At 37.6% G+C, this 25,264-nt stretch overlaps 2 protein-coding genes across 3 annotated transcripts in view; both read left to right on the top strand.

Annotated features, from left to right (window-relative positions):
* Window positions 1–3,397, top strand: part of ttn.2 (titin, tandem duplicate 2) — a 176,931-nt gene extending 173,534 nt beyond the window's left edge. The window contains exons 232-234 of the mRNA XM_048979907.1: window positions 18–171; window positions 719–994; window positions 1,094–3,397. Coding sequence (XP_048835864.1) covers window positions 18–171; window positions 719–994; window positions 1,094–1,386 — 723 coding nt within the window. The 3' untranslated portion in view covers window positions 1,387–3,397. The remainder of the gene's footprint in view (window positions 1–17; window positions 172–718; window positions 995–1,093) is intronic.
* Window positions 3,398–7,009: 3,612 nt separating this feature from the next.
* The window catches only part of LOC125710149 (collagen alpha-2(V) chain-like), a 29,210-nt gene continuing 10,955 nt past the window's right edge, over window positions 7,010–25,264 (top strand). The window contains exons 1-27 of one of the 2 annotated variants that reach the window (XM_048979512.1): window positions 7,010–7,223; window positions 17,944–18,147; window positions 18,344–18,360; window positions 18,468–18,500; window positions 18,605–18,637; window positions 19,012–19,065; window positions 20,186–20,278; window positions 20,417–20,500; window positions 20,693–20,737; window positions 20,847–20,900; window positions 21,051–21,104; window positions 21,347–21,400; window positions 21,527–21,580; window positions 22,244–22,297; window positions 22,429–22,473; window positions 22,575–22,628; window positions 22,808–22,852; window positions 22,942–22,995; window positions 23,558–23,656; window positions 23,762–23,806; window positions 23,898–23,996; window positions 24,126–24,179; window positions 24,407–24,514; window positions 24,663–24,716; window positions 24,801–24,899; window positions 24,981–25,034; window positions 25,121–25,219. In XM_048979512.1, the coding sequence (XP_048835469.1) occupies window positions 7,133–7,223; window positions 17,944–18,147; window positions 18,344–18,360; window positions 18,468–18,500; window positions 18,605–18,637; window positions 19,012–19,065; window positions 20,186–20,278; window positions 20,417–20,500; window positions 20,693–20,737; window positions 20,847–20,900; window positions 21,051–21,104; window positions 21,347–21,400; window positions 21,527–21,580; window positions 22,244–22,297; window positions 22,429–22,473; window positions 22,575–22,628; window positions 22,808–22,852; window positions 22,942–22,995; window positions 23,558–23,656; window positions 23,762–23,806; window positions 23,898–23,996; window positions 24,126–24,179; window positions 24,407–24,514; window positions 24,663–24,716; window positions 24,801–24,899; window positions 24,981–25,034; window positions 25,121–25,219 (1,833 nt within the window). In that variant the 5' untranslated portion in view covers window positions 7,010–7,132. The remainder of the gene's footprint in view (window positions 7,224–17,943; window positions 18,148–18,343; window positions 18,361–18,467; window positions 18,501–18,604; window positions 18,638–19,011; window positions 19,066–20,185; window positions 20,279–20,416; window positions 20,501–20,692; window positions 20,738–20,846; window positions 20,901–21,050; window positions 21,105–21,346; window positions 21,401–21,526; window positions 21,581–22,243; window positions 22,298–22,428; window positions 22,474–22,574; window positions 22,629–22,807; window positions 22,853–22,941; window positions 22,996–23,557; window positions 23,657–23,761; window positions 23,807–23,897; window positions 23,997–24,125; window positions 24,180–24,406; window positions 24,515–24,662; window positions 24,717–24,800; window positions 24,900–24,980; window positions 25,035–25,120; window positions 25,220–25,264) is intronic. The other variant, XM_048979511.1, reaches the window with a different exon arrangement.

Raw genomic sequence — 25,264 nt, 5'->3', positions numbered from 1 at the left:
TAATGGTTCTTTTTCAGGTATTGCATACATCCAACGTAAAAGAGAGTCATTCTAAAAATATATATACACTAGAAATTAAAGAAGCATCTACTGGAGACAGTGGGAAATATACAATAAAAGCAAAGAATATTCATGGACAATGTTCGGCTACTGCATCGTTAAATGTACTTGGTAAGGTTTTTGCTGATGAATTCATTGACTGTGCTCATAATGACTGAACTCATAGGGTTTGTATAGGGGATAAAATGCCTAAATACAATGTTATGGAAAAGTATTGAGCAGAGTTAGCATGAAATTACTGGCAGTACTTTATTGTAATGGAGACTTAGGATAGGATAACAATTGCAAATGATGGGAGAAAGTTAAAAGAAAAGATGTAGCTGAACTGAGAAAGCAAAGGATGAATAACATTATGTTTCTTAATTAGAACAAATATTCAATAAATGAATTAGTATCAAAATAATAAAGAAATACTATCAGTCCATAATCTGCCATCCGACTGTCTTCCAACTGCTTATCCTGATCAAGATCACAGAAAAACATTATGCTGTACTGTTTATTTTATCCTTGACTAACACAGAACAGACTGAGTGAGTTGGATTTGCATCTACATGTTTTTAGACATGCTACATCATAACAAGAAGATATTCGCAAGTAGACTGACCATCCATTTAAAGTCATTCTTTTGGTTTCACCTGTTTTTTATGTACTTTTACAGTGCTGCCTGAAGAGCCTAATAGAAGTGTACTTTTAGAGAAAGATGAACTGGCTGCTAGTATGCTTGAACGTTTCTCCGCGAAGGAAGTCCACATGGCTGCCTCCATGCAGGAGACCTCCTTCAGAAGCAGTAGCTTAACCGAAATGAAATTTGCAAGTGCGTCTGCATACAGCACACAGTCTTTGACCGCAGAAATAGCATTGAGCTCTTGCAGTATAATGGAAATGTCAAGCCATTTACAATTAGAGGGGTCCTCTAAAGGAACCATTACCCAAGGTAAAATTTATTTTTTACTTTCAGCAACCTATAACCTTCCTACAATACCAGTCTTCTCAAATAAATTTTAAGACTAACTTTCTTTTATCATTGCAACAGGTTTTCCACCAAAAATCAAAACACTTCCTGAAGAGATCTGCATTGAGAAGGGAAAGACTCTTACTGTAGCCTGTGTTTTCTCTGGAGAACCCCTGCCTGAGACTGAGTGGACACGTTCAGGGATTACATTACCCTCTACAGAGGAAAGTGACAGGTTCAGTATTGAGACCACTGAGGATCTCACCACCCTCATCATCACTAGTGTGAAAGAAAGTGATGCTGGAGCCTACACCCTTAAACTATCCAATGAGCTTGGATCTGACAGTGCAACAGTAAATGTCATTATCTGCTAATACACACACACACACACACATGTGAACGTGCACATGTAGGGTATACCTATCCTTATGGGTCCCGCTCATTCACTTCTATGGGAAAAACGCTAACTATGACAACCTTACCCCCCACCCTGCCCTAACCATAACCATAACCAGTAACCAAGCAAAATAACAAGGGTTTTTGCATTTAAAATTTTTTCATAGCAGTCACTGATTTTTATAAAATAGAGTTTTCCCTTATGGGGACCAGGAAACCGGTTCCCATAAGGGAAAAAAATCGGATATTTATCACGTTATGGGGACATTGTGTCCCCATAAGGATAGGTATACCCACTCGCACACAGACACACACACACACACACACACACAGACATAATCATTCAAATATGGGAGTATCCTTAAAATTGACTTAAGCTGTAGTTATTATAAAATGTGCCACACTGAAGAACTGCCAGAATTTTGTGCATCATTTGCAATATGTACATAATGTATATAGCCGGATTTGTCAGTTATGAGAAATGTAAGCAGTGTCAATTAACTGAAACTAATGAAACCAAATGTTGACCAGGAGTTTTGTGTATATGTGTGTGTTTTATATATCTTATATACACACGCATATACATGAAATGCATATCCTGGAAAGCGACAGAACTTTCAATACTAAATAATGTGCCTCAACAATAAGTTGAAGTTATAATTTTGCCTCAACAGGTACAGAGGCTTCCTGTTGACGTTTTTTGCTCAGCTCCTTGACACAATGTTATACATTGTATGACTGCAATATTAGTATGGTTTCTAAGATGAATATAATGTTACATGTGCATAAGACCCTGAGTGCTGTTTGCATTTTACCCTCATGTAAGCTGCACAACTGGGCCTTGTGTTCATACTGACTGTGTCATACCACCATTTCTTATGACATGCTCAAAGTGCGAGCGGCCTGCACTTTGGGAGTTATAGAATATGATTAATATAATTTCGGTCAATGGTCTGTTTCAGTTAATTTACTAAGAACAACATCTGGCCATAAGACTCGTGGAATTAGTGTTTCCTCTTAAAGGACTGTTGGTTAGTTTTATGTGCATGTGTTCTTGTATGTTAGTATTAGTGTTTTAAGTAGCGAAGGCATTAATTAAAGAATTGTGCCACAGCAATGTCATCTGCTGTGTTAAACTCTGAAATTTCAATGATGTCTGTGCTTTGGTTTTATCAAACAGAATGATTAGAAATAGCAGTAATTACCAATGTTTTAGGTTTTAACAATTGTAACTTCAATAAAGCATGATTTCAGCACCTCTGTTATGTTGAGAATGTTGTTCCCTATTTCGAATTTGATTTGAAAGTGTAATGAAGTAATTCATGGTTAACACACTTAACCCATATTAGATCAGATTAAATATTATTTTGCGGCTGTCCGTGGTATACTCATTGTTTAGCCAAATGATTTATTATCAGAATATAACCACTGTGATTATAATGGTGAGACTCACAATTGTTCATTCAATTTTGCAATAACAATAACAGCAATGTCATATTGAACCAGTCTTCTAGCACTGTTTGCCCCACTTCATTCAATTTCTCTTATTGGTGTAGAGTATCTGGAGCTTATTGGCCATATTTTATTTTATAAATTTAACCTAGCACTTTGATCTCACACATTCAGTGCACTTTTCCTCAGTTAAATGTGTTTAAACAGCAACAGAACTCCGTATCGTATGTTATTGCGTGATAGGCAGCAGCACTCTATACTATTTTTTTCCCCTCTTCACTAAAAACAATATTAAGAGGATTAGCTGCAAGTCTGTGCTGGAACAGGTATCTGAGGGTCAGCACTGACTGAAAGGAAGCTGGCAGCAGATACAAAATTTGCAGATGTCGGCCTCATATGAACAGAAGAAGTGGGACAGCACTGGAATGCTTGGTCTTACCATTTTAGAAACCTACTGAGTTCAACCAAAAACAAACAACTTATATGGTCTTTTAGAATTAGTATGGATTATTACAAATAAAGAAATATACTACTGAACTGTTCATGATACTCTTTATTGTCAAACTACACGCATTTCGATTAATAATCTGTCTTCCAGGACAATAGAAGTCTGCTGAAAAAAAGTTAATTCCATAAAAATAGCTTTGATTTTCTTTACCTATGAAATGAATGACACACTGATACACGCATTTCAGATAAGAGTGACTTGCCTCCCTTTTCTCTTGGTGTCTACACAGTCACTTTTTGAATATTGACTTAAAATATCTACTCCTAGAAATGCCTTCAGGAAATCTCAGATGGTAAAACTGTGTGAAGAAAATATATTGTTCTGTTCCAAGTAAGTGTCAAAAACATATTGACCTCATGTCAGAAATTCAAGGTTCATTCATTATGTAATGAAAAAGCCTTATTTCTAAGTTTAGCATATAATAAAGTATAACTCTTTATCACAGAATAACTTGGGCAACATCTCAGACCTTACAGTATAAAATTATGCACCTCATATGGACATTTATGTTCATGGACTTATTCTTTAAAGTGACGATCGTGATTATGTCAATATGCAAATAGCTTGTTTATCTTCACTGTGTCAATGTATTGGCACCATACTTTGATGAAATATAGCCAGCCAATTGCCTTTAATGTTACATGTAAATGTTTTTCTTTTTATTCCATTGGTTGTGATTGAAAAAGGAAACCATGAGAAAAACAAAAAAGCAAAGTGATTTGCTAATCATCGGGCTGTTTTCCATTTCACAAATCCTAACCCCACAACAGACCCACCAACAGCCCATAAAGTACCTCGTCTGAGCACTGCATAGTGCCTGCGTTGATGAACAAGGACACAAGGGGAGGCAAGCAGCTGCGCTAACACTAAGTTTTAAATGGGCTGCATTCTTAGACTCAGATAGGGATTATTTGCAACTTAGTGTTTTATAAAACTTGAACGCAATGGTGGTGATATTGCTGCTCATAAATATTTTCTAATGCTGTACTTCCGCTTCATACCTTTTTTTCTAAAAAAGAGAACTGTATCACACTGCGAAAAATTTTAAATGGTAAATTTCTGTGCAATTTACCCTTATTATTTTATTCATGTTTCTCGGAGAAGAAAAAATAGGCAAATGAGTTCTATTCAAGAAGTCTGAGCATGACTACAGCATACCTGAGGCACACAGCAGGACCTGACATGAATTTATTTTGCTTCTGCCAACAAACTTAACCTCATTTCTTCCATATATTAGACACAAACTTGTAGCTATTGTACCATGCAAGTATTTATTTGTTACTTTAATTACTGTTATGAAGCACAAGGGGGGAAATCAAGTTAAATCATTACATCAGAACGATCCTTCTAGGATGTTTTTAAGTTGCATAATAAGTATTCAGATTTTTTCCACACTGTAAATTAACATATTATTATTTCTAATCCTGAAACTGCTTCTCCTATAAATATAGGAAGCATTATTCTATGCTTCAACAATATCCATGCATTATTGTGACATTTTTTTGTCCAATGTGGTTTTATATTGTCATGAACTGGAAATTGGGAGTATTTAAAAAATTAAAATAAAGGACTTACAAGGCACAGGGAATGTAATATTGCAAAACAAAAAACAAATGTCTTTACAATACAGCAAATGATATTTCCATGGCCATTCAGTAACTGATCAAATTAGAGTAATCAACGGAAACTTATACGTTATAATAGTTTTCCTTACTCTTCATTATCCATTATCATAAGAGTCCTCATCGCTTATGGTTTCCTTGTGATACATCAGGAATGTCTAGCAGCTAGTCCATACTTGATCATTAATGGCTGGTGTCCAGGCAGCATGTTCTTTCAAAGTCTCTTTCTGTACTATGGGTGGTACAGTTCATGTTCAGTATTTATCACCATCCTGAAACCGCCTGAAAGTTTCATGTTTCTTTCAACAGATGCATTTTTTTTGTTTTGTCTACATTGCTGCATGCAAGCATTTTAAGCAATACGATTTATGGTCACCACAACTATGGAGTATAAGTTCAAGGAACACTTTCGTAAATACTAAATGCCTTTCCACCAGCACAGTGAACCATATGAATCAGATCTGTGTTTTCTGTCCTTTTTCTGTTGAATTTTTATTCAGCAGGACTCTTGTGGGTGGTAGAAAAGCATAGAATTGGCACTAAATTATTCTGGTGTTTGCTCCTAATGTTTCTGCACTCCCTGTGGCCGCTCTCTCTGATGATCAAATTTTTTGGCCTGCTGACAGGACAGCTTAACATAGTCTGCCATTTCCCTCCCTTAAGCACAAACACAACTGATCCTTGCAGTTCTGGCTGCAGTCACAGTTGACTTGGCTGAGGGCCGCAGCGTTTTTATGGGCAGGGCTGCACAAGAACAGCTGCCTTCCTTTTCTGCTGCGTCTCCAAAGATTCGCTTTGTTTTGTAAAGTAAATCACCTGCTTCTTGTAGTACCTTGACAACATGGCAAACTGCTGTTTCCTCTTATAGGCTGCAAATTTTTTGCTTTAAATGGTGCCAGATTATGATAGTTCAGTTACTACTATAGATATAAACCTCAGCTATTTCCTTTAAATGTGAAGTAAATCAGTTACGAAATGGTGACCTAATGTTAGTAAGTGTGTAGACAAGAGCAGTGGTGTAATTTATGACTTACCAAGTTATTTGGTAGTTTTCTTTAGGAAAGAAACTGGGAAAATGAACTAAATGTATTTTTAAGCAACAGAAGAGTAGTTTAAGACCTTGCCTAAATAATTCTATAAAACAATAGTGACCACTTTATTTTTAAATTGTGTTCACCCTGTTTTTGAAGTGGTTTTCTTCTGCAGTCCTAAAACACATGGTCACATTTGGTGTTGCTAAATTGGCCAAAGTGGATGACTGTTAACTTTCTGTCCAGAGTGCCCCTGTCATATGACCCAAGCTTTGTATGCTCAAGGCTCATTGTAATCTTGTCCAGGGAAAGTAATTATGATCATGAAAAATTTCATTGGGTGGATAGATATTTGGCCTTAAAATTTCTCTCAAGGTGACATTCATGTATTATTCATACATGCCCAATAGCTGATGGATCAAAGACAGAAAATGAGGTAAGATTTGGATATAAACCAAATATGTGTGTGCGTGTGTATATTATATATTCTGCCTTCAGGTTTGATTATGGTGCACATTCGTCAATGCATTGCTTCCATGTGCTAATGCAACATCGCAGCATTTTTTTCATTAATTTCTCTCTCTCTCTCTATATATATATATATATGTATATATATGGCAGATGATAGATAGATAGATAGATAGATAGATAGATAGATAGATAGATAGATAGATAGATAGATAGATTATAAGTATTCTACTATTTCACCAAAAATGGCTCACATACAAATATTTCCAGTCCTTGTTAGTTCCAGTGTTCTTGTGGTCATACTTTGCAAACTACTTAAGTTGAAGCAACGCAATACTATTTTTAAGCTTTAGACTTGTCTGTTGTAGTCATTGTTTTCCTCTATCATGAAACTGAAGCATGCACTGAGAGTTACAGATGTGTGCGAGTGGATTGTTGTTATTAAAGCACTCGCACAAAAGGAGGAGGAAAACACTGCTGCCAGCATTCTTGCGTAAAGCTGCAACTCACAAAAAAGGATGGGCTGGGTCTCATTGCTTCTTCTAGGGACAGGATTACACACTGACTTCATGGTGCAGTGAACAACTCCTCTCCCTCCTTTCTCCCCCTCTTTGGACAGAGGAGAAGCTCATGTCTTACAGACATGAAGAGCTTTGTGCATGACAGGGCTTATCTATTTATCGCTGTTTCTATATTTCAAGTTATACTTGTAACATGCCAGGATCCAATTAGTGGTAAGCGACTTGTTTTGTGTGGTTTCTCCTATATTATGTACAGCGTGCATGTATTTAATATATATCATGTTTTCCTACAGGTAATATGGAAATTTAATATGATTTAATCTATTTGGCAGTAAAGACATTTGTTTTCAACAGTTTCGTAGTTCAGGCTGCCCGTTAATGGTTGAAAGCTTTTGTTTTCAGCTGTGATTATTGGGTTTGCAAGTCAGATCATAGCACACAGCAAACATGGTTTGGCCATGCTTCTCTTGTGGAAGGGTTTTGCACAGATTAGACAATTTATCATTTATACTTCAGATTCCATCACTGGAATGTTCTACAATGCATGTGGCATGATGCACAACTATAACAGGATTGCACTGTTAAAACTAAGTGGGGAAATACCTCAGTATAGCCGAGTGTACATTTGCATATATATCTGTCAGTGACTACAGGTTTTAAAACGTCAGCGTGACATTGTTTTATTGCTTGCAGGTTGAATAGATTTTCTGGTCATGATCTGTATGAACTCCAGTTATCCTCAACCTAAAGAATCATTGACATCTGCAGAGTCTGTTTCAAAACTATCCTTTGTTGAAGCACAGCTTGCTTTTTATGAATGGCAGATGTGTGGGGAGAGAATGAATGCACCGATAGGTCTTTGGCATAGAAGCTGAGAACTCACTCCTTCAGCACATGAGCATTGTGTATGCCCAATTTGGCCACCGGGAAAGTATGGAAAGAAAGGAGACCATGACCTGAGGAAGATGGTGCCATACGCGTGGCATGTCTATACCTTAAGCAATGTCTTATTTATCATTATTATTTTGGCGTGGTCATGTGAGTTATTATGCAGACTTTTAAATTAACGGCAAATTATAATTCAGAGCATAGATACATGTACGGTGGATGTAGGAAATGCACACACCCCTGCTAAAATGCCAGGTATTTGTGTGAAAATTAGATTACGGTAAATCATTTCAAAACTTTTCCCACAGTCAATGTATAACATGCACAATTCAATTGAAAAACAAACAAATCTGTTAGGGGGAAATATAAATTTAAAACATACAATGAGCTGGTTTCATAAAGTAATGGTTTGTAGAAGCGCCTTTTGATTTAATTACAGAATTCAGTGTTTTTGGGTAGGAATCTCTCTGCATGACACATATTGGCCATATTTGGCCACCCTTACTTGCAAACGAGCTCAAAGTCTGTCAGATTGTGGGGGCATCTCTCGTGTACGGCCCCCTTCAGGTCACCCCACAGACTTTCATTTGGGTTTAGGTCTGAGCTCTGGCTGGTCCATTCCAAAACTTTCATTGTCTTCTGGTGAAGCCATTCTTTTGTTGATTTGTCTGTATGCTTGGGCTCATTGTTGTGCTGAACGGTGAAATTCCTCATCGTCTCCAGCTTTCTATCACCCACCTGAAGGTTTTGGGTCAGAATTGACTGGCATTTGGACATATTCATAATTGCCTTGACTAAAGCCCCAGTTCCAGCTGAATAAAAACGCCCCAAAGCATGATGCTGCCCCCACCGTGCTTCACCGTGGGGATGGTGCTCTTTTGGGGATACGCAGTGCTGTTTTTGCACCAAAAACACCTTTCGGAATTGTGACCAAAAAGTTCTGCCTTGGTTTTATCAAACCATAACACATTTTCCTACATGCTTTTGGGAGACTTTATGTTTTTTTGTGCTAAGTTTAGCCAGGCCTGAATGTTTTTCTTTGTAAGAAAAGGCTTCAGTCTTGCGACCCTACCCCATAGTCAAGATTTATAGAGAATATGGGAAATTGTCGTCACACGAGGTACACAACCAGTACTTGCCAGAAATTCCAGCAGCTCCTCCAGTGTTGCTGTAGGCCTCTTGGCAGCCTCCCTGACCAGTTTTCATCTTGTCTTTTCATCAGTTTCGGCGGGACGTCCAGTTCTCGGTCACATCACTGCTGTCCCATATTTTCTCCACTTCTTGACGACTGTCTTCATGGTGTTCCATGGTATATCTAATACTCCCTTCTCCTGACTGATACCTTTCAACAATGAGATCCCTTTTGTTGCTTTGTAAGCTCTCTGAGAACCATGACTTTTGCTGTAGGATGCAACTGAGTGAATGTCAGGAAAATCTTACTAGCTGAACTTTATTTGGAGTGAATCAGAGTCACTTTAATTGAAGGCAGGTTTGTACCCAGAAAGACTGAATGATGAAATTAAATCAAAAGGTACTTCAACAAAGTATTAGTTTAAGGGTGTGACCACTTATGCAACCAGCTTATTGAACATTCTCTATTTTCCCCCTTAACAGATCTGTTTATGTTCAATTTAATTGTAGAGGCAGCATGTACAGGCTGAGTAGTGGTTCTGAGGCTAAGGATCTATGCCAGCAATTGGAGGGTTGTTGGTTCAAATCTTGTGAATGCCATGCCTACTCTGTTGGGCCCTTGAGCAAAGCCCTTAATTTGCAATTGCTTTGTCCTGTGTTAATCTACATCCAGCCCTGTAAGGTCTTCCAATTTACTGGAAATTCTGGGGGTTGGTGGCAGGATTGGTACTCCAGCCACTGGAAAAAAAAACTGACATTTGTCCATTTGGACTAGTGTGGTGCTGAGGCATCACCCACCACATGGCTGCACTCAGGTTCTCATCCCTGATGGGGTGGGTGTGGGAACATGTTGTAATCAGTGTGTACCCCCCTTATCTACCTACACTGATGCAACCAGCTTATTGTACATGTTTTATTTTCATGTTTTTCCACTTAACAGATTTGTTTGATTTCAATTGAATTGTACAGGTTATAGGTCACATTAAAGGTGGGAAAAGTTTAAAAATGATTTATCATGGTCTCACTTTTTTACATCACAAAACACTGCCATTTTAAGATGGGTGTGTACAGTTTTTATATCCACTGTAGGCCTGTCCGTTTCCACTCTGTATGGCTTATCGAAGCACTATTTGCAAAGACCCATCCTTGTAATAAAAAGATTTTGTAAGGCACATTTTAACTACAAACTGGAATCTTGAGACGTTAGTGGTTTACAGGGATGAGATCCTGTTTTGAAGCTGAAGCACAGCATATTTACCCCAAGTGATGTACCCATTTAATATACGCAAACAGATGGTTACATGGTGGTACACAGGGGAGCATGCTTGCTTGACACCTCAGGGGTTGTTCCTGTTACGTATCTCATCCCGGCTGTACCTACCAAGCCTCCCTGAAGTCATGTACTGGATAAGCAGTTTAAGTCATTTTTTGCACTAATGATTAAGAACAAATTGCATTATGTCATGCATTACGCAGTCAGAAGTGAAAGCAGTGCGATAAGGTGCTTTGAATAGCCACGTGCAAAATATCACTCATGAAAGTATCCTCAGAGTTTGGGTTTGCTCATACTTATTGTACCCTATTCATGTGCTCTATTACTGCTTCACAGTAAACCAATAATTCTGCTTGAGGTGCACCCTCATAGCTTGGTTTCACACCAGATATTGTGCTTGAAATGAGCATGGATTAGATTACAACAGACGAAAGAAAAAAAAAAAAAAACATAATTGTCCACAGCTCTACCTAGTTATTTCAGTACATAGCACTTTAGGTCTAGGAAGAATTAAGGGTTTTTGAATTTTCCTGTAAAAATTTCAGTCAAAATTATGCAGAAGGAAAAGGCAGAAAAACACAGGGATATAAATCAATTCTCTGTTCATATAAGGCTTGTCCCAGAGCACAGTACCTCTGCTGCTTATCGTTGTTCAAGGTCACCCTGAGAATGTACAGCGAGTGAGGGGTAAATGACTATGGTTAAATAGTGCTGAAAGTAAATAACTGCAAGCAGCAGTTTGCTCTAAGTTGAAAACTGGAATACCATATTTTTTTCCAGTGTTGAAGAAAAGATTGCTACAATAAATTTCAGTGAAGCTATAAAGGCTCTTGGAAAATCCAGTTGATTTTATAAAGGAAGGAGCAATAAAATAGAACCATAATTTATTCGTTTTTACTGGACAACAGAAAGCCCAGCAATTTAATTAATTTAGTATCTCAACTAACATTTCTGCAGGAGGAAAAAAAAACGTTCTTCTAACCTTTGGATTATAGGGGAACAGAGCTTGAGCTTGATTCTTATAAGAAGGTGCCTCATATAATGAAAAATGCATTTGTCTACATGCTCGCAAACATTTCAAGATTATATGCATAATTTATGGAGTACAAAAAAAAAACTATACTTAGACAATTCACAGACAACTAAAATCAAGTTCAAAACCAATATATAAAAATAAAATAAGAAAATTGCAAAAAATCAATGTAAGGCTGCCTCTTTACTTCATCCAATTCCATCAAGCATAGAACACAAGACTGGGCAGGACGTCTCTCCACACCCAGGCATATATACTAAGGAGTTGGTTAAAGGTTTAACATACTGTATCTCTGTGTGCGGTTTTAGCTCGCCTAATCATTCAGTCAGTCTGGATGATAGCCTGGATTGATAAAACTGCATTTCTTGATGACACAAGCATTTTGGCAGCATTTCCGTGCTGAACGTTTCACATAAAGCTGTTTGGTGGGAACTACATTTAAAAGTAAATTATGGCAGATCAGTTCCAGATGTGTAAATAGTTTCTTTGGCAGAGTTTGCAAAACACACAAAAATTGGTTAAAATGGTCCTGGGAGGAACTAGCGTGGTTGAAGTAAGGGGCAGCATGTCAATGTTTCAGCTACAAAACATGAATTAGGTGGATCAGTGTTGTTTGTATCCTGAGGGAGGGTTTTACGCTTGAAAAACGACTCTTCAGGAACATCTTCATTCATTGGTACAGAAGATAATACATTAGCCCCTTGCTTACAGATCCATCAAAATCTACATTATAAAACTTAGAGAAGATTTAATTTCAGGAACAAGGAATGGGAGGTGATGCTAATATGAAAATAACACCTATTCATGCCAATTCACAGGACTGTCAGCATATGCAGCCTGAGTCAGCACTGCACTGGAGTGAGTTACTTTTTTCTGGCTGAGGTGTAGCATCTGTTTTCATCTGTTTTCAGTTACCTCACAGTACCAGCTCAGCTGCCTAGAAATACATGCACAAAAATCTCAATATCACTTAAATTTTTCACCAAAGAAACATATAGTTGACTGATTTTTCCTAAATCTAAGGAAACTTTTCTAGCAGTAATGATTTTACATAGCAGTATTTGGCCTAAAAGAAATTTGTTTAAATTGAATTTATAAAGTGCAATTTCTCCAGATCTCTAAATTAACTTACCTAGCAATGTGCAAGCCATTTATGACAAAGTAGCTGATTTGTAAGTTCTTAAACGTCAGTCCTCTGTGATGATCGCCGGTCGGCAAACAAGTATGAAACAGGGAAGAATGTGGCTGGCAGGCGGGGATGCATGGTTTATTAAAGGAAAACAGGGTAGAGGGCGACGAACTAACATTAATGAGAGATCTGGGCAACAGAGGAAGACATGGACTGATATACACAGGACTAGCCGAAATAACAGGACACAGGTGATCACAATCGGGAATTCACATGAGGTAAATGAGGGGGCGTGGCACACATGAGGATCCACCAATTGAAACAAATATTTTCTATATGCTTTAGTAAAACACACAAGTATCCACATTACCCAAATTAAGCATATGTACGCGTTAGATATATTTACAAAATAAATAAAAAAAAGATCTTACAGTTCACCACCCCAATATAATAACAATTCAATCTTTAAAACCAACATGGGAATTAAGTGAGATGTTCTTTGTCTGTTTCTCCTACTTCCAGGACTTTTAATGAAGATTCAGTTAAATTTCATGTTTGAATACTATGACATATTCAAGACAACCCCCCTCAAGGTTGCCTTTCCTTCACAAAAAATTCCATAGTCATATATGCCCTAGTTAGACTAACGTTTCATTTATTGAGTGTAGCATGTGATGTCCATATTTATATATCCTTCTTCAAATGCAAGTTATTGCTGTCTATAATGTGACCGATAAAATCTCAAGGTTTGCAACGATTAAAACAAAAAATGACACAAAGGTTTTTCAGGCAAACTGCAAATAATTAAAATTAAAGTGTAAGGTACCTTTTGATTAAGTAAAGTCCTTTCTGGTAAAAATGATATACATATGGTGCTAATCTGTCAGCATATGGACACTGTTTTCATAAATGATTGTCATCTATTAAAACATAGAACACAAAGTAATATTCAGAATGTGGGCCAGGATATTCTATTACCAACAGCTGTCCTGAACAATTTTCAGACCTAGATCTTAATAAAACACATTCATGTTTGTCTGTTACCACAAATGAAATCTTATGCTTGAATCAAAAGTTAACGTTCCTTGTCAATCCTTTACATTTAGAGATATTCGAATGAGACTAGCATATCAGAAATATCTATGTCATTGTCATGGTAATTATCATTGACCCCTCTTCATGAAATGTATTTTGAAACGGTTCTCTTTAGATTGCGTCAACATGGACAAACAGGAAGACTCTCAGCTAAAACCAGTGACTAAAGAGTGAACTGAAAAAAATCAAACCTACAGAACCAAACCTAAATGCAGAAAGTTAGTCCAAGAGCCTAGGCCAAGACCAAAAATTACAGACCAAAACCCAAGACGGAGTAAGATATGGTAATCAGAGGAAGATGGATTGACTGCAAGTGTAAATGGTTCCTGAGTGAAACCATTTGGAGATGAGCGTGGCTGCTGACTTCTGATAGATAGATTCTGAACCGGATGTAACATATGGTCCCAATACACTCTCATTATTATTATTATTATTATTATTATTATTATTATTACTATTATTATTATTATTATTATTATTATTTGTTTAATTAAAATAATCACACTACAGATTTTGCTGCATCGCTTCAAAAACAGAAGCAAAACAATCAGTATATCAGTTAAAATTTACGATGAGCTGGCTGCATTCCAGGAATAGTACAGTGAACAATGAAAGGAAAGGTACCAATTCTTTGAAGGTTTTATGAGAAATAAGGACATTCCAGCTGAATTAGCAAATGTGGCTCTTAGACATATATAGACAATATGTATCGGAGATGTAAGATATAATGTTCAAAGCAACACTATAAAGTTGTAACCCACAGAGAATATACAATAAATATTTATGGTAGAAACTTTTGCACTTTTTGGTCTGAATGCTGTTCAGACACTTTTATATCACTTTAATATTAGTTTAAATATTAGAACTTGTGGCCATAGGTGGAAATTAGCAGGAGAACATTTTAAACTGAATTTGAGAAAACACTTCTTTACACAGCGTGTAGTTAGAGTATGGAATAGTCTTCCTGCTATCGTAGGGCAAGCTAAAACCCTGGGTTCCTTTAAAATTTTCCTTTAAGTTTTACAGGAAAGATGCATGTATTGCGCAGGATGTAGCATGGTAAATTTGCACAGCCCTTTGTATGTCTGACATGACATGAAGATCATAACAGAGATCTTTTATTCTTAAAATAATTTTCGGGTCTTCAAAAGAAAACTTAATGCAGATATTTTCTGTATTTCAGCTAAACATGCTTTGCAACATTCAAGATTTTTATTTAGTCTGGCAGTTCAAACTCTGCTACTGAGATAATTTAACATCTGCCAAAAGTTGCATTTTTTAAATGTATTTGTAAGAAAGGGGAAAATAAGAACACAATTGTAACCATTAATCAAAAAAGAGGGTCCTGTCACTACTCATGCTGACAACGCATTGTCTTTTTTGCCCTTCACATACTGTACTGGAAGGCTGAAGAGCTTCAATTCTTTTCTGGATGCTACTACCATTTCCATACACCACAGTCTGTTACTATTTTTAGTGATATACATCAATGACTCGTTTTTCTTTGGGACTCCACACACAGTAAACTATAACAGGGCTTGGCTTATCCATCATCCATCCATGCATGTATGGATCCATCGAACTAGTTTTCCAGGTCAGGGTTACGGGGAGCTTGGAGCACGTTGCCCGGCATCACAGGGTGCCAGGCTGGGCCACACCTTGCATGAGATACCTGTCAATTGTTCTGCTCATTTAATTTTTAACATTTGCAATTTTAAATACTCTCCTAGTAAACAATGGTTTAAAGAACTGAATACTTGTGTTGTTAAAGCCAAGAAAGCCCTAATTAAATGTCTTCAAATTTGTGGTTCGTTAATGGATTTCTCAGAAGTAGTTTTGTCTGCCACACCCTTAATTTCACTGTGCAGTTTTCCTGACCTTCAGCATGCCTGTAAATACGGATTCTTCAGCTGTGAAGTTTCTCACAGTTTCTGTACAGTACAGGTATGTGTGTGTGTGCGTGTGTATATGTGTGTATATATATATATATATAAATATATATATATATATATATATATATATATATATATATATATATTTACTGCACCTGTATATGTTGGATAGATCTGACAGAAACCAGGGCAGTATGTTTATAATTACTGGCCTGAATAATTTTTCTTTTTTTGATGAAGAGTTCATTTACTACTTTGTGTCTCTGCCACTGGAATGTAAAATGTTATTATTAAGTTATAAAAGATTAAAAACTTAGAATACATTTGCATATAAAACCTGTCAAAAGGCCTCGTACATTTGCGGGAAACTGGATTTGTACATAATTTTTTACGTATGTTTTACACAAATTCTGCGAATATAAATATATAAAACATATAAAACATAAGGACTACCAAAGGACTTTTGTAAAACGCAGAACATTGCCTCATGTATTCCATAAAAAGTCACAGTTTGGCTTGATAGTGGCATTTGGTCCCATACAAGGCCTATGGGACTGAGATCTGCCAAGTGGACGACTTATAATTTTATGTGAAAGTGAAAAACAAAATTGGCAGGCTACCTGGTGCTGTAAAAAGCAAGCATACATGGAAGAACACAAACAGTAATATTCCTCAGGTGATTAAGAATGTGCTGCATCCATGTTCCTTATCACAATTATGTGTCGATGGTAGGCTATTTGAACAATCGATCAGCTAAGCGTGACACTCACACTTTCAGACTCTCATGCTCACGCAAGAAATCTTGCGGCAAATTTATATTATTCCATTATAAACCTAAAATTAGCTACACAAAACGTGTTGGGGAAGTTTGCAAATATTACATTTGCTGCTACCTCATTCCACACCAGCTTCACCTCAAATGGCTTAAGTGGAACAGTGTTGCTCCCGTAAATGATGTGCTCACACATTTTCATCTCTTGCACGAGTACGTCCACTTCCCTGGATGAGAAGTAATCTGGCTTGTCAGGTAAACACTCCGTTAAAATTGCAATCTGCTTTAGCTCTTGCGCCAAGGCCTTCTAAAGGGTGAGGTGACTTGCCATTCTGATTAGTTTATTGCATATTACATCGAGAACACACCTCTGGATAATTATGAGAGTTAAGACAACCTTTTTGCTCCTTGTGCTGGTGCGAAGCCTGTTTTTTCAGGTGTCAAAATTGCAAGAGTCGGACACTCCCATAAATGTTAATTGCGCCTTACACTTTATGCTGTGCATTAAATCATCAAATTGGAACCCAGGGGGACCAGATCTCATCCCATATCCTACTGGTGCCAGGCAGGGAACAACCCAGCGGAGATGAATAGTTAAGGTCCAGGAAGTAAATCTTGAGATCAAGATTTTGTTTCAACTAAGCACTCCATGACTGTGAATCTCTATAATCAACTGGTTGGTACTGATTGATTATAGAGATTCACAGTCAGGTAGTGCTTGGTTGAAACAAAATCTAGATCTGTAGTTCTTGGACCTAAACGATCCACCTCTGCAACCCAGGTGAGGGTACCAATCCATGTCAGGGTACAATCACACCTACAGACAATTTGGTAACACCAATTCATCTTTGCATGTTTTTGTACTATGGAGGAGTATCTGGTAGAAACCCTATCATGACATGGGAAAAGAGGCAAACTCCACATACATGGTGCCATGGAGGAAAGTCAAACTCTGAGCCTAGAGGCGTTAGTACTACACAACAGTACTAACCACTGCATCACCACGCCTCCTCGTGTTATGTTAAACATTAAAGATAATAAATGTTTGTACCATATTTCCAGACTGGGAAACACCCTGGACAGAATACTAGTCCACTGCAAAGTGTACCCACACACCTTAGAGCTGCAAGTTTACCTAATTGTACCTGCATTTGAAAAGACAATATTTTTAGAATATCAACTTGAATGACCACATAATTTCACATATCTCAGCCAGATTTGATTCCCATAGCAACAAATATACCACAGAATGTATTACATTAAATAAATAAATAGATGTTCTGATATTCTAAGGTGATAAAAAGGCTTTTTACTGAATAAAATTTTATGACATCATTTGAAATGGGTTCTCTACTTCAGTAATGGGGGGTAATGCTCAGGAGTATGGGTGCCACCTTGTGTTTGTAAGAGAAATCTGTGAGGTCTATAAAACCAAACCAGTTCCATAAAGCTTCATAAACATGTATACTAGAATGCTTTATTTTGCAAATAATCATGGTACATGATTGATTATCATGATTATCATGAAGCGTCATGATAAAATTATTAGAGGAAGTGTAACTGTTTGTACTTCTGGATGTGTTGTTTAGTTCCACCTCCTTACATGTATATTTGCACATTAACTAAGAACCTGCAAATAATGTTTACCTGCTAGTAACTGCTCACTTCTAACTGGGCTGCTGGTAACGTGACCAGTTGTGCACATGCTGTTTGCTGGCAGGATATGACCAAAGTTGTATGGAGGATGGACATACCCACGTTAATACGGACATATGGAAACCAGAGCCCTGCCGGATCTGCGTATGTGACAATGGGGCCATCCTCTGTGATGACATTTTCTGTGAGGACGTCATCAACTGTGATAAAACGATCATCCCTGAGGGGGAGTGCTGTCCTGTATGTCAGGTGGACAACAACAGACTAGGTAAAAGTGAAATATTACAATAATAGTGGGTCAGTACGGGCCTGCATTCCAATGTAACAAATTCTACACCTTGCGGAGAAACAGGGGCTATAATCCAGCAATAGGAAGCTGCCCCTAATGTTCTGTAAACTCACTGAATAACTGTAACTGTAAATGCTGATAAATAATAAGTTTATCTATGTTATTTTTTTTTTAGATGGCATAATGTATAAGGTAAGGTGTAATCTTCATGTACAAATACATATTCTTTTACAGTTATTACAGATGCTCATCAAATGTGTACTTTCATGCATATTGTCATGGTATATCTTGGTTCTTAGGGTCAGAAAGGCGAGCCTGGAGATATTCCAGTTGTAAGTGCATACTCAGAACTTTTATGATATCGAAATTCTGAAGTTAACGTTTTTCCAAACACATAAATACAATACAAAAAAAAACATATGTCTGCTTTGTTTAGGTTACAGGTATTAGAGGTCGACCAGGACAAATGGTATGTATTTTTTTAATTATGTATAATTTTGCTTCCTGTTACTATAATCTTTCTTAAAAAAAATTTTAAACGTTATTTGAAGCTTTATGTGAATAGTGTATCAATCTGTTTCAGTGCCGCGGTCAAATTAATGCTTTCAGGAGACTCCAGGGTAACATAGACAATATGCACCTGGATAAATTGCTGAGATATCAAAGCCATTGTACACCAAAGCAGCTGTATTATCCAAAGACAAAATGTCCTGATTTACAATGTTATTGAAATGACATAAATCTGTCCTACTGCTGTTTCTATGCAATAACAAATCAGTCACTGTAACATGTGCTATTTAGCAACCAGCTAACCCTCTTTTTTATAATTAACAATATAACCAGGGGCCTCCAGGACCCCAAGGATTTAGGGGGGACCGTGGAAATCCAGGAAAACCAGTATGTGCCTTAATTTTTAAATCATTTTCTATTCATTTATATAAACAATATTCTTTATTTGTGTGCATTGTTACATCATTGTGGTCAAGTAATGCAACACACAGATGAGTCATGAGCCCGAACTCAGAGTGTATCCGAACGCACCCCAAATGATTCATTTATCTCAGATGTTTTCACAGCCATGGTCTGAGTATTATAATCCCATAAATGACAACAGTCCTAGAGCAGGGCTGTGTTTCCCAAAACCTACATAGTGCTGCGATCTTTGTTACTTCAAAGAGGCAGAGAATTCAATATCATGACACCTCATTATGTACAGACATTTTGGTCACCTGGACATAGCTGGGCTGGGGCAGGCAGACCCTTGGACAGATCAGGTCTCTGGGCTAAGTCACTGATGTCATAAAGATCCTAGCAATGCCCCTGACAGCATACATCATGCATCTGTATGGTAAACATATTACAAATAAGTTTTTTTTTTTTTTAAATGTTTGTACCTTAAATGTGTTGAAGAAATAGAACTAGTCTTTTTTGAACTCACTTAGGTTTTGCTTATGTCATTGTTACTTTTCAGTAGTGGTAGCTGGGCAAATAATTACCTTGCCACCAGAGATCAAGGTCGGTGTACAGTACATTAAACTGGATAAGTGGCTATGAGAAGGATGGATGCTTTGTTTAGCTAAACCACAGTATTTTGCTCCAATCAGCTGATTGTTTTAGTTTTTGTCCTAGAATCTGGTGATCAGTGGTCATTGTTGACACACCACAGCAAACAACAACTTAATGTGTCCTCTGCATTTAACCCATATATGACAATGTGACATAGCAGGGGGCAGCTAATTCAGCCTCCGGTGAGCAGTGCCTGGGGGGTGGTACCTTGCTCAGGGTACCTCAGTGGTGCCTTGCTGGGCGGGGATTCAAACCAGCAATCTTTCAATTACATGTGCGCTTCTCTAACCATTAAGCCACCACTGCCCACAATCCTAGTTAGGCATTATCTTTGATTGTATAGAGAGAAGAAAAACTCTTATTATAAGTTGTGCTCTTTTATCTAGTGATTTATCTTAACAGCTATTGGCAGAATGACATGGCAGAGTGACAGATTCATCACTTGTTTTAGGGCCCAAGAGGTCCACCAGGGTATGACGGAGAGCCAGGCGTCCCGGGACAACCAGGAGAACCCGGCCCTTCTGGACACCCAGCACACCCCGGAGTGAGCACCACCATAGGGCATGCCTTCATCAGCCCCCACATTGACAGAGTTTCAAACTGCAGTATAAATTCTGTCCGTATGAAGTTAAACAATGGATGTCCATACACATTGTGATTAAATTCTTTCTTGGGTTTTCAGGGACAGTTACTTTCTTTAATGGAGGGAGGTTTTGATGAGAAAACAAGACTTGCAGGAAATTTTGGTATGGTGCCTGGAGGAAGGGTAAGAAGAAAGAACCACAGTCATGAAGGAAGAGCAATTATGTAAGAGATAGCACATTAACTGACACAGTATCTTGGTAACATACGTTTTCTTCAAATTATGGAATTTTTCGATTCAGTAAATGTTTTTTGGGTTCTACTTTCATTACTTGATGTAATAACATTACAGTAACATTTTTTTTCTGCATTTTAGGGTGAGACAGGAGCCAGAGGTCCTCCTGGGCCAACAGGTCAACCAGTAAGCATTTCTTTTTTTGGATTAAAGCAATGACTAGATTTAAGCTACCAATGAAGTAATCTTTTGAACCATGGCCACCCTTCATTCTCCTTGTGTTTATCTGTTTTAGGGCCCCCCAGGAATTCAGGGGGCTCCTGGTGAGGTTGGTGATCCTGGACCAATGGTGAGATATAATTTTAATTTAACTTAATTATGCTCAAGACCAAATATGAATATGCAACATACACCTTGTACTGTCTATTCAATCAATGAACATGTATGTATTTATATACCTGTTTGCTTGTATTCTTTTACCTTTACTCTTTTTTTGTAGGGTTCTTTTGGTCAAAGAGGATTAGAGGGTCCTTCAGGAAAACCAGGGCAAGATGTGAGCAAAGCACTCTGAAACTGATCTGCTTTTAGTCAGAGGCTCTAGAAAACTGAACAATTTAATACAAGGCAGGAAAGGGGCAGGATTGTAGAACACCTCTTTTAATTTCAATTTACTTTACATAATTATTTAGTTTTTATAAAAAAAATGAAGTGCAAAAATATGAATTTTGTATTTTTGAAAGTCAAGCACTTGAATGCAATGAATGACATTATTTACGTAATAATTTTCCCAACTAGGGAGATCCTGGAAAACCTGGAAATGCAGGAGAAGTGGGATTTCCAGGATCGCCGGTACTTTTGACTAACTGCCTACATCGTCTTATGTGTTCAAAACTACCAGCAATTTAAGTAAACTTTAATGATGCATCCATTTTACAATTAACATGCAACATATAAAGGAAATGTTTTGTATTTCAGGGAGCAAGAGGGTTTCCAGGGACACCTGGTCCTCCAGGTCTAAAAGGCCACAGAGTGAGTTTAAAGGACATGATGCCATTGACAAACATATATATATATTTATAACTATTACCTATATATATATGTTTTCTTGAACATCCAGCTATCCCTATTTTACCTGCTTAGGCAGTCCTCAGGTTACAAATGAGATCCATTCCCTAAGTCTACCTTTACCTCCAATTTTTAGGTAATAATTTAGTACATCCGTATATACTAACAATAATTATATAGTAGTAATAAAAGTAACTATGCTGCATATGGTACTGTACTCCACCTTTTGCCAACAAACTGTTGAAGCCGCACGATGTTTTCAGAGTCTCACTGAAGTAGTGTGGGCATCCGTTGCTACAAACCATTGTATTTAACCCAAAATTTTAAAATAATAGATTTTATGGTGGTGTGTTTGTAAGGAGGAGCCCATTTGTAAGTTGGACGTTCTTAACCTGGGGATGGCTTGTATAGGTAGGGGGGCAGGCACTTATCGCAGACACAATCAAACACACACACCAAACACACACACGAACAAGCAATTCAGAGATACCAACTGACCTAACTATACGTCTGTGTGTTGTAAAATTCATTCGTCATTGTTTGTGACTCATACAACTTAGATACAATGAAATCCATACGATGGAGACATTATTTTATTTATGAGAATGAATGTCACTTTTTTAATAGGGTCATCAAGGTCCCATAGGTCCTAAAGGTGAAATGGGCCCTGTAGGATCTAAGGTAAGTTCTTCAGTTCTATGCTGATATGAACAGCCTCATGTTTTACACTGCCTTAAGCTCCATTTTAAGCACCATTTTAATAACATTTTCAGCTAATTGGGGGCATTCATGCTATACTTATATTCCCTTAGGGAGGATTAGGTCCCACTGGTCCACTGGGGGTACCTGGTGGTCAAGTAAGTAGGCGGTAATAAAAATGGTTACAATTAAGTAAATTGTGAAACATTCACAGTAAAAATACTGGCTAACAACATACCAACATTTTTGTGCATCATAGGGACCAAGAGGAATGCCTGGAGAGAGAGGCCGAATAGGTCCGGGAGGAACCCCGGTAATGATTTCTGTAGCAACAAATATATCCATGTCCCAGAATGAATTAAATTATTGCAATGTATATTTTATTTTTGCAGTCAATTGGCACATTCCATAATTAGCTAATTCAAGTCAGACTGTATCTCGAAACATAATACTTGAAAAGGAATCTCTTAGGCACTTACATATATGTTACAGGGAAGGAAGGGCCCACCTGGTAATGTTGGCAAATCAGGCGCTTTGGTAAGAAAAACCTTAAAATCTATATGTACGATGTGAACATATTAAATAATGACAAATGCATACATTGCTGATTGTGTCTGTAATTTAAGGGTCCTTTGGGTATGAGTGGTCCACCAGGATTTCCAGGACCCCCGGGCAAAAAGGTGGGATTTTTTTTTTTTGTGTATATGTTTATATATACACAAACACACACACACACACACACACACACACACACACACACACACACACACACACGTTTGTAATTATATCTTTTTGGGGACTTTCCATTCATTTCCATGGGAAACTTTAATCCCAACACGATGACCTAAATCCCTACCCAGCCCTCACCTTAACCATAAGTAACTAAACAAAATATGAGACTTCTGGCATTTTTACTTTTTCGATTGCATTCACGGGTCTTGAAGGGGACCTGGAAAATGGTCCCCATAATGTCAGAATAACAGGTTTTATTACACTGTGGGGGACATTTGGTCCTCACAATGTAACAACAATGTAATACACACACACACACACACACACACACACATACATATTTATAAACTACATCATTTAGACAACTTAGTTTATTTTTTTCGCAACTAATTTGTTAAAAAAACTTTTTTAGATCATCGTGTCACTGATACCAAGTTACAAAGTTGTCAGTTGTGTGGCAAATCTTATGAATTTGGCAATGACTATTATATGTGTGTCCTGATGCTTCAGGGAGAAGCTGGTCCCACTGGGGTTCGAGGACCTGAGGGGCCTCAGGGCCAGAGGGGTGAAAGAGGACATCAGGGCAGAGCTGGTCCAATTGGCATTCCAGTGTGTAACTAGAATACATGATATAATTAATATAATCAAAATATTTATACATTTTTAATATCACAATTTATATACAGTAGCACTAAATAGACATAATATTTTCAGGGCCCGCTTGGGATAGACGGGGGTCCAGGAACTAAAGGTCCTGCTGTAAGTGATGTGTGGAAATTTTCATTTTATTAAGGAATTGCTATTGAAATCAAAATGTAATCAAGCATGACTTGTGTCTTTTACAATGAAGGGAACCATAGGCCCTCAGGGTCAAGGAGGTCTTATTGGGTCACTTGGCCCACCAGGACCACAGGGAAGCACTGGACAGCCTGGGATAAAAGGCCAGCTGGTAATTAACATAATTATTAGCATGCTCATTAGCATATTTAGTTAAAGTAAGAAGAACACAAGAGATCGTATGTTTCTGTCATGAAAGTCGAAGTACATGATTTAATACACGTATGCTTATTTTGTTTAGGGTGCTGTCGGTTCCCCTGGTTTCAAAGGAGAAGCTGGACCTAAAGGAGAACCTGTATGAGCTGCTTTAATGACTTTTTTTCATAGATATTTTGGTGAGGTGTTTTTAAAAAAAAATTATGTATGCATTCCTTTTACTTCCTCCACGTGAAAGGTCTTTTATACAAATAATCAAAATTATGATGATAGTAATACAATTATTGATAAAAAATATTGCCTTCCTTTTCTTAGCATTTTTTTATTTTCTTCAGTCAGTATTTTGAAAATTATGTTGCACTATAGGGCCCACCTGGTGCTCAAGGAGCAATTGGACCTCAAGGTGAAGAAGGGAAACGTGGACCACGTGGAGATACTGGAACACTGGGCCCACCAGGTCCAGTCGGTGAAAGAGTACGTCAGTGACTGCATACTAATTAAGAACCATCACATTTCTATTGAAAATGTAATTCATATGAATATTCATAGAGGGCATGTAGAATAACATTCATTATCTCCTATTAATCCAAAATATATTTCTGACAATGTATTTGTGTCTCAGGGTGCTCCAGGGAACAGAGGATTTCCTGGCGCAGATGGATTACCAGGTCCTAAAGTATGTAAGATTACGTATGTAGATTATAAAAAGTTTCCATATATGCAAATATCACTAACTTATCCTCCATGGTTTTTTTGAAAGGGTGCACAAGGTGATCGTGGAGTCTCAGGCACATCTGGTCCAAAAGGTGCCGCAGGAGATCCTGGACGCACAGGAGAACCAGGTCTTCCTGGTGCAAGGGTAAATGTCTGTTCCTTTTAAGTGCTGTTTTGAATTGTAAAATGAAGTTGACCTTATAGTTTGTTACCCATTTTTTTAAAGGGCCTTACAGGAACTCCTGGAATCCAGGGTGCAGAGGGAAAGCCAGGTCCAGTGGTATGTTTGGTGACATGTCCAACTTCCAGTTGCCTGACTTAATTTAAGAAAAAAATAGCAATGACAAAAGTATCCAATTTCTTTAGGGTGGGATTGGGGAAGATGGGCGACCAGGATCGGCAGGACCCATTGGAACCAGAGGCCCACCAGGGTCAATGGGTTTACCAGGACCAAGGGGTTTCAATGCAAGAACTCTTTCTACATGTTAGAATTTGTTGTTGTTCTTTAGA

The sequence above is a fragment of the Brienomyrus brachyistius genome, chromosome 16 (assembly GCF_023856365.1).
Source record: "Brienomyrus brachyistius isolate T26 chromosome 16, BBRACH_0.4, whole genome shotgun sequence".
In the NCBI taxonomy this organism is placed as follows: domain Eukaryota; kingdom Metazoa; phylum Chordata; class Actinopteri; order Osteoglossiformes; family Mormyridae; genus Brienomyrus; species Brienomyrus brachyistius.
Note: the sequence above shows the minus strand (reverse complement) of the source record. Positions and strands in the feature narration are given on the sequence as shown.